Raw genomic sequence first — 9,929 nt, 5'->3', positions numbered from 1 at the left:
CGATGACTAGTGTATTTCAGTCTGAGTTATGAAGGAAAACAAATGTTACAATTGCCCCCAGTCTCCCACTAACCATGTTTTTTGGCGCATTGATTAATATTTGTAAACTATATTGTTAGTGTAGCAAAACCATGGTTAGTTTTCGTAAGGATGTAACCACATGAACAAATACTATAGTAAATACTGTAGTGTTTTTGAACTAGTGCTATAGTAAAGTACTTTAATTTGTAGTGATAATCAGTTCACTGTAGTTATTAACAGTATGCTGAAGCATTCATTAAAGTGTTGTAAATACTATAATGTATACAGTACATTTACTCATTTAGCTGACGCTTTTATCCAAGGCGACTTACAATTGCTATATATGTCAGAGGTCGCACGCCTCTGGAGCAACTAGGGGTTAAGTGTCTTGCTCAGGGACACATTGGTGTCTCACAGTGGATTCGAACCCGGGTCTCTCACACCAAAGGCATGTGTCTTATCCACTGCGCCATCACCACCCCCTAATAATACACTTTAAATGGTTCAAAAACACTACAGTATTATTTACTATAAATGACTGTAGTATTTTTTCATGTGGAGGAGTCCACAATGATTACCAGAAGATAATTTTGTTTCCAGCCCATAGTGACAACCAATCAGAATCCACCGCCGTTAAAGAGCTCGAGCGTTGAGAGACGGCAGAACCGCGGCGCGCGCTTAGAATAAACCACGCTATCGTCCGCTTGTGTGAGCATAATCTGAACTGTCAAAACCCGGGGCAGTATAACGGTACATTTGTTTGAGAACAGAAAAGAGAAGGAAAAAATGTGCAAAAGCCGCGATGTAAAGCATGGTATTTTCGCACGTCTGATATTCCAGATGAGCGTGACGCAGGAGCTCCTCATTAAACTAATGATCTGAGATCTGATCTACTCCAGATCACTTACAGATCCGATCCGATCCGAGCGCGTCTGTTTCTCTGCTCCGCGACACGACACGCATCTGATGCTCCGATGATGGGGAAGTGTCTCTGCTGAGGTGAGGAAGATGATGCTTGTGCTCAGAGGATGAAGATGATGTTTATGGTGTCTGGAGCGGTTCTGGTGCTGGTAAGAAGATCTGTGTGAGGACTGATTCTGCTGAGGAATTACGTAACTCTCTCTCTCTCTCTCTATGGCACTGACTGCAGCTGAACTTTATCGCTAATTAAGTGTGGTTTTCTGTGGAGAGGCATGCGGTGTTGAGCGCTGATCGCTGGGAAATGGCAGTAGTTGTGCTGTTTTCCAGGCCATCGTGTGTATGTCCGATATGAACGCGCTGCTGGACCGATTTCACAACTTCATCCTACCGCGCATGCGCGGACCGGAGCGCGTGTGCCACTGCACCTGCGGCAGGTAAGACGCGCTTCATTCCTATTGGCTCATCTGTAAACACGAGCGCTAGCCTAATATAGCACGTCACTTAAATACCGACTTTCTTAGTTTTTGGTTCCCAGAACGTTATTTTTTCATGGTTTGTTTTTGGTTAGCCAGGAAAGTTTTCTTTAAAGTTTAGTTTTTGGTTTGTAGAACGTTATTCTAACGTTAATATAACATTCCCATTACATTAGTTCTTGGTTCCCAGAACGTTAGGTTTTGTTTTGTAGAACGTTCCCGTAATGTTATTCTTACATTCCCATAATGTTAGTTTTTAGTTCCCAGAAGGTTAGTTTTTGGCTTGTAGAACGTTATTCTAACATTAATATAACGTTAGTTTTTGTTTTGTAGAAAGTTCCCGTGATGTTATTCTAACATTCCCATAATGTTAGATTTAGGTTCCCAGAATGTTAGTTCTTGTTTTGTAGAACGTTCCCGTAATGTTATTCTAACATTCCCATAATGTTAGATTTAGGTTCCCAGAAGGTTAGTTTTCGGCTTGTAGAATGTTATTCTAACATTAATATAACGTTAGTTCTTGGTTCCCAGAACGTTAGGTTTTGTTTGTAGAACGTTCCTGTAATGTTATTCTTACATTCCCATAATGTTAGTTTTTAGTTCCCAGAAGGTTAGTTTTTGGCTTGTAGAACGTTGTTCTAACGTTAGTTCTTAGTTCCCAGAATGTTAGTTCTTGTTTTGTAGAACGTTCCCATAATGTTATTCTAACGTTAGTTCTTGGTTCCCAGAATGTTAGTTCTTGTTTTGTAGAATGTTCCCATAATGTTATTCTAACGTTAGTTCTTGGTTCCCAGAATGTTAGTTCTTGTTTTGTGGAACGTTGCTGTAATGTTATTCTAACGTTAGTTCTTGGTTCCCAGAACATTAGTTTTTGTTTTGTAGAACGTTCCCATAATGTTATTCTAACGTTCCCATAACATTAGTTTTTTTTTTTGTTTTGTAGAAAGTTCCCATGATGTTATTCTAGCATTCCCATAACGTTAGTTCTTGGTTCCCAGAACGTTAGGTTTTGTTTGTAGAACGTTCCTGTAATGTTATTCTTACATTCCCATAATGTTAGTTTTTAGTTCCCAGAAGGTTAGTTTTTGGCTTGTAGAACGTTATTTTAACGTTAGTTCTTGGTTCCCAGAACATTAGTTTTTGTTTTGTAGAATGTTCCCATAATGTTATTCTAACGTTAGTTCTTGGTTCCCAGAATGTTAGTTCTTGTTTTGTAGAACGTTACCGTAATGTTATTCTAACGTTAGTTCTTGGTTCCCAGAATGTTAGTTCTTGTTTTGTAGAACGTTCCCGTAATGTTATTCTAACGTTAGTTCTTGGTTCCCAGACCATTAGTTTTTGTTTTGTAGAACGTTCCCATAATGTTATTCTAACGTTCCCATAACATTAGTTTTTTTTTTTTTTTTTGTAGAACGTTCCCGTAATGTTATTCTAACGTTAGTTCTTGGTTCCCAGAATGTTAGTTCTTGTTTTGTAGAACGTTCCCGTAATGTTATTCTAACGTTAGTTCTTGGTTTCCAGAATGTTAGTTCTTGTTTTGTAGAACGTTCCCGTAATGTTATTCTAACGTTAGTTCTTGGTTTCCAGAATGTTAGTTCTTGTTTTGTAGAACATTCCCGTAATGTTATTCTAACGTTAGTTCTTGGTTTCCAGAACATTAGTTTTTGTTTTCTAGAAAGTTCCCATGATGTTATTCTAGCATTCCCATAACGTTAGTTCTTGGTTCCCAGAATGTTAGTTCTTGTTTTGTAGAACGTTCCCATAATGTTATTCTAACGTTAGTTCTTGGTTCCCAGAATGTTAGTTCTTGTTTTGTAGAACGTTCCCGTAATGTTATTCTAACGTTAGTTCTTGGTTCCCAGAATGTTAGTTCTTGTTTTGTAGAACGTTCCCGTAATGTTATTCTAACGTTAGTTCTTGGTTCCCAGACCATTAGTTTTTGTTTTGTAGAACGTTCCCATAATGTTATTCTAACCTTCCCATAACATTAGTTTTTTTTTTTGTTTTGTAGAAAGTTCCCATGATGTTATTCTAGCATTCCCATAACGTTAGTTCTTGGTTCCCAGAATGTTAGTTCTTGTTTTGTAGAACGTTCCCGTAATGTTATTCTAACGTTAGTTCTTGGTTTCCAGAATGTTAGTTTTTGTTTTGTAGAACGTTCCCGTAATGTTATTCTAACGTTAGTTCTTGGTTCCCAGAATGTTAGTTCTTGTTTTGTAGAACGTTCCCGTAATGTTATTCTAACGTTAGTTCTTGGTTTCCAGAATGTTAGTTCTTGTTTTGTAGAACGTTCCCGTAATGCTATTCTAACGTTAGTTCTTGGTTCCCAGAATGTTAGTTCTTGTTTTGTAGAACGTTCCCATAATGTTATTCTAACGTTAGTTCTTGGTTCCCAGAATGTTAGTTCTTGTTTTGTAGAACGTTCCCGTAATGTTATTCTAACGTTAGTTCTTGGTTCCCAGAATGTTAGTTCTTGTTTTGTAGAACGTTCCCGTAATGTTATTCTAACGTTAGTTCTTGGTTCCCAGACCATTAGTTTTTGTTTTGTAGAACGTTCCCATAATGTTATTCTAACGTTCCCATAACATTAGTTTTTTTTTTTGTTTTGTAGAAAGTTCCCATGATGTTATTCTAGCATTCCCATAACGTTAGTTCTTGGTTCCCAGAATGTTAGTTCTTGTTTTGTAGAACGTTCCCGTAATGTTATTCTAACGTTAGTTCTTGGTTTCCAGAATGTTAGTTTTTGTTTTGTAGAACGTTCCCGTAATGTTATTCTAACGTTAGTTCTTGGTTTCCAGAATGTTAGTTCTTGTTTTGTAGAACGTTCCCGTAATGTTATTCTAACGTTAGTTCTTGGTTTCCAGAATGTTAGTTTTTGTTTTGTAGAACGTTCCCGTAATGTTATTCTAACGTTAGTTCTTGGTTTCCAGAATGTTAGTTCTTGTTTTGTAGAACGTTCCCGTAATGTTATTCTAACGTTAGTTCTTGGTTTCCAGAATGTTAGTTCTTGTTTTGTAGAACGTTCCCGTAATGTTATTCTAACGTTAGTTCTTGGTTTCCAGAATGTTAGTTTTTGTTTTGTAGAACGTTCCCGTAATGTTATTCTAACGTTAGTTCTTGGTTTCCAGAATGTTAGTTCTTGTTTTGTAGAACGTTCCCGTAATGTTATTCTAACGTTAGTTCTTGGTTTCCAGAATGTTAGTTTTTGTTTTGTAGAACGTTCCCGTAATGTTATTCTAACGTTAGTTCTTGGTTTCCAGAATGTTAGTTCTTGTTTTGTAGAACGTTCCCGTAATGTTATTCTAACGTTAGTTCTTGGTTTCCAGAATGTTAGTTTTTGTTTTGTAGAAAGTTCCCGTGATGTTATTCTAACATTCTCATAACGTTAGTTTTTGGTTCCCAGAATGTTAGTTCTTGTTTTGTAGAACGTTCCCGTAATGTTATTCTAACGTTCCCATAATGTTAGTTTTTTTGTTTATAAAATGTTCTTGTAATGTTATTGTAACGTTCCCAGAATATTAGTTTTTTTTTGTTTGTAGAACGTTCCCGTAATGTTATTCTAACGTTAGTTCTTGGTTCCCAGAATGTTAGTTCTTGTTTTGTAGAACGTTCCCGTAATGTTATTCTAACGTTAGTTCTTGGTTTCCAGAATGTTAGTTCTTGTTTTGTAGAACGTTCCCGTAATGTTATTCTAACGTTAGTTCTTGGTTCCCAGAATGTTAGTTCTTGTTTTGTAGAACGTTCCCGTAATGTTATTCTAACGTTAGTTCTTAGTTCCCAGAATGTTAGTTCTTGTTTTGTAGAACGTTCCCGTAATGTTATTCTAACGTTAGTTCTTGGTTTCCAGAATGTTAGTTCTTGTTTTGTAGAACGTTTCCGTGATGTTATTCTAACATTCTCATAACGTTAGTTTTTGGTTCCCAGAATGTTAGTTCTTGTTTTGTAGAACGTTCCCGTAATGTTATTCTAACGTTAGTTCTTGGTTCCCAGAATGTTAGTTCTTGTTTTGTAGAACGTTCCCGTAATGTTATTCTAACGTTAGTTCTTAGTTCCCAGAATGTTAGTTCTTGTTTTGTAGAACGTTCCCGTAATGTTATTCTAACGTTAGTTCTTGGTTCCCAGAATGTTAGTTCTTGTTTTGTAGAACGTTCCCGTAATGTTATTCTAACGTTAGTTCTTGGTTTCCAGAATGTTAGTTCTTGTTTTGTAGAACGTTCCCGTAATGTTATTCTAACGTTAGTTCTTGGTTCCCAGAATGTTAGTTCTTGTTTTGTAGAACGTTCCCGTAATGTTATTCTAACGTTAGTTCTTAGTTCCCAGAATGTTAGTTCTTGTTTTGTAGAACGTTCCCGTAATGTTATTCTAACGTTAGTTCTTGGTTCCCAGAATGTTAGTTCTTGTTTTGTAGAACGTTCCCGTAATGTTATTCTAACGTTAGTTCTTGGTTTCCAGAATGTTAGTTCTTGTTTTGTAGAACGTTCCTGTAATGTTATTCTAACGTTAGTTCTTGGTTTCCAGAATGTTAGTTTTTGTTTTGTAGAAAGTTCCCGTGATGTTATTCTAACATTCTCATAACGTTAGTTTTTGGTTCCCAGAATGTTAGTTCTTGTTTTGTAGAACGTTCCCGTAATGTTATTCTAACGTTCCCATAATGTTAGTTTTTTTGTTTATAAAATGTTCTCGTAATGTTATTGTAACGTTCCCAGAATATTAGTTTTTTTTTGTTTGTAGAACGTTCCCGTAATGTTATTCTAACGTTCCCATAACGTTAGTTTTTGTTTTGTGTAGAACGTTCCCGTAATGTTATTCTAACGTTCCCACAACGTTACTTTTTTTTTTGGTTTGTTTGTAGAACGTTCCCGTAATGTTATTCTAACGTTCCCATAATGTTAGTTTTTGGCTTGTAGAACGTTATTCTAACATTAGTTTTTGGTTTCCAGAAGCTTAGTTTTTAGTTTGTAGAACGTTATTCTGACGTTAATATAACGTTCCCATAACATTATCATCACATTCCAAGGATGTTAGTTTTTGGTTAGCTTGGAAAGTTTTTTTAACAGAAATAAAACGTTAGCTTTTGGTTTGTATAATGTCACTATAACGTTACTTTAACGTTCTCTTAACATTATTATAACGTTTCCCTAACGTCTTTATCACCATAAGTAATCACGCTCACGACTCAGTATATTATAATCGGCATGGATTAAATGTATTTAAATGTATATACATTAAATGTATTTTTGAAATTGAAAATATTCAGCCTTCATATACGAGAATATTTAAAAATGTATTATAAAATATTATGATATTATAGCTATTATAATATATTTCAAAACATAGCCTAGATTTAGATTTGATTCATTATGTTTATTCAAATGTGTGTTATGTTCACATGTTATAGACAACTGATAAAATAAAGTTTTAGTTTTTTTTCTCCAAATGTGAATGTCATTTCTTAATTAAATGTAATTAAATATATGGAGGGCAAAACATTTTTAAATGCGTTTGTATTTTTTGGCCTTTTTTGTATATTTTGAGGATTAAATATATATTTAAATGATATGTTTACAGTGTAAAGTCCCCAGTGTTGTGAAGGTTGCATTGGAAATGTAATCGGTTGCAGATTACTAGTTACCCTATCTGTGACCCTGGAGCACAAAGCAGCAGTTCTGTCCTCAGCGGATGTTCTCTGGCTCCGCAGGCATCATGTGGAGTACGTGATCCCGTACGAGGGCTCCGTGGGCTCCTCAGGGGCCAGCAGCGTGAGCAAGCAGGAGCTGGACCTGGTGCTGGGTCTCCTGATGGGCTTCTGCATCAGCTGGATGCTGCTGTGGCTGGACGCAGCGCTGCGCTTCTGGAGGTCCAGCAGACACTACGGTCAGATACTGCTCCCTCAGAACACGCTTGGACCAGCAGAGATACAGAGAAACCTCTTAAAAATCCATCGCTTTTACTAATGGAACAAAACCTGGCAGATGGTTTAAGAGCCTCTAAATACACATTGTTTTTTTTACTATTGTTTTTTTTCAGAGATACACTACCGTTTTTGAACAGTAAGATTTTTAATATTTTAAGAAGTCTCTTCTGCTCATCAAGTCTGCATTTATTTGATCCAAAATATAGCAAAAGCAGTAAAATTGTGAAATATTATTATAATTTAAATCAGCTGTTTTCTATGTGAATATGTGTTAAACTGTAATGTATTTCTGTGATCTGCAGCTGTATTTCCAGCATCATTACTCCAGTCTTCAGTGTGATCTTCAGAAATCATAATAATATACTGATTTACTGATCAACAAACATTTCTGATTATTATTATTATGCTGAGAATTTATTCAGGTTTCTTTGATGAATAGAAAATTCAGAAGAACAGCATTTATCTGAAATAGAAATCTTTTGTAACATTATAGATGTCTTTATCAATCACTTTTGATCAATTAAATACATCCTTGCTAAATAAAAGTATTAATTTCTATCATTTTATAATTTAATAATAAATATATAATGATTTAAATATACTGACTCCAAGCTTGTAAGTGATTCCCCAGTTGTAAGTCTCTTTGGATAAAAGCGTCTGCCAAATGACTAAATGTACATAATAATGATAATCAGAAATGTTTGTTGATCAGTAAATCAGTATATTGTAATGATTTCTGAAGATCATGTGACACTGAAGACTGCAGTAATGATGCTGGAAATACAGCTGCAGATCACAGAAATACATTACAACACATATTTTGATTAAATATTCCACAATATTACTACTTTTGCTGTATATGTAGGTTTCATAAATTTTGGACTGTTTTTGAACAATCATGAGTTAGAAAGTTAAAGTTAGAAATTTAATAAAATGTATTAATTTCAATGAAGTTAATACTGGCAATTCTAATACATTGTATGGATCAAAATTATACATTTCTCTTTTATGACAAAAATCATTAGGATATTAAGATCATGTTCCATTAAGATATTTAGTAAATTTCCTACCATAAATATATAAAAACTTCATTTTTGATTAGTAATATGCATTGCTAAGAACTTCATTTGAACAACTTTAAAGGAGATTTTCTCAATATTTAGATTTTTTTGCTCCCTCAGATTCCAGATTTTCTAATAGTAGTATCTCAGACAGATATTGTGTATGGCTTTCAGATGATGTGTAGTTGGTAGTGTCCAGTCTGGACTGTGAGTGTGTTGTGGTGTTGTCTCCGCTGCAGACGGGGATCTGTGGCGCTGGGTGTGGCGTGTCTGTAACCTGCGGGAGCTGCGCAGACGTCTGCAGACGCGCCGCTGGACGGAGGACACCGGGAATAACACGCTGCACCTCAAACAGAAGCTGTACCACAACGGCCACCCGAGCCCTCGCCGCCTCTGACCGCTCCCAGAGAGAGTGTGTGTGTGTGTGTGTGTGTGTGTGTGTGTGAGAGAGAGTGTGTGTATGTATGAGTGTGTGTATGTGTATGTGTGTGAGTGTGTGTGTGTGTCTGTGTGAGTGTGTGTGTGTGTGTGTGAGTGTGAGTGTGTGTGTGTGTCTGTGTGAGTGTGTGTGTGTGTGTGTGTGTGTGTGAGTGTGAGTGTGTGTGTTTGTGTGTGTGGGGGGGGGGGGGTTGCATCTTTTAGACCAGTCTTTGTGTGCCGGGTAACAGTGTCTGTTTTAGAAACAGGGCATGCTGGGTAATGGATCTGCTGCTGTGTTCAGTGCTTGTGTGATTAAAGCGACTGGTTCCTGACGCTCATATTCATGGACACTTCAGTGTGTTTGTGGTCTGAAAACTGTCCAGGACTGCGTTTCTCAAAAGCATCGTAATCTTCAGAGCATCGCAGAGCCTTTAAAACCAGCGGCGCTACGATAAACGCATACGATGCTTCTGAGAAACACAGCCCTGTTCGTTACATGACATATTTTGCTTAATAAAGTATATAAATAATAATTAAAAATGTATTACCATTAACCCAGTTTCTCTTTGACCACAACAACTTACCTTTCCTTTTAAAACATCCACATTTAAGCTTCTGCTTTGAATCATGTAGTAATTTAATACTGCAGTGTTTCTGAAGCATACCATAGTAAAGTACTTAATGAAATTGTTGTGGTAATTCTATAGTTGCTGTGGTAGTAATAGAAACAAATAACTTTACCCAGTACTGACCTAAGCTTTCTACAACTCTAGAGTATATTATTCTACAATACACTACAGTTTACTGCAGTAAAAACTCTAGATAACTACAGTATTATTACACTTTATAGCGTTCATTACTATAGTATGCTTCAAAAACACATCAATTACTCTAGTATTTCTTCATGTTAAGTATTAAATGGACATAATACACATATATTAGAAATATTATATATAATGTTTACACATTTTACAGCTTTCTTATTTTTGTAAATTTGGAACAGTTTTTAGGTGTGAAGTCTTCAAAATAATAAAAAGTGTTTTACCTCTGAATTTACATTTATGTATTTTAAAATGAGCTTGAAATGTAGTTTAAATCAAATTTCTTATGGTAATATGT

The 9,929-nt window shown here is 35.8% G+C and overlaps 1 protein-coding gene across 1 annotated transcript; it reads left to right on the top strand.

Annotated features, from left to right (window-relative positions):
- Positions 1–1,049: 1,049 nt before the first annotated feature.
- On the top strand, positions 1,050–8,787 carry tmem240b (transmembrane protein 240b; the record flags this gene model as incomplete). The annotated part of the gene is made up of 4 exons (XM_079424531.1): positions 1,050–1,091; positions 1,270–1,376; positions 7,114–7,289; positions 8,630–8,787. 4 exons carry the CDS (start codon positions 1,050–1,052, stop codon positions 8,785–8,787), a joined length of 483 nt encoding a protein of 160 aa, XP_079280657.1.
- Positions 8,788–9,929: the final 1,142 nt, after the last annotated feature.

This window comes from Barbus barbus (genome assembly GCF_936440315.1).
Source record: "Barbus barbus genome assembly, chromosome: 9".
In the NCBI taxonomy this organism is placed as follows: domain Eukaryota; kingdom Metazoa; phylum Chordata; class Actinopteri; order Cypriniformes; family Cyprinidae; genus Barbus; species Barbus barbus.
Note: the sequence above shows the minus strand (reverse complement) of the source record. Positions and strands in the feature narration are given on the sequence as shown.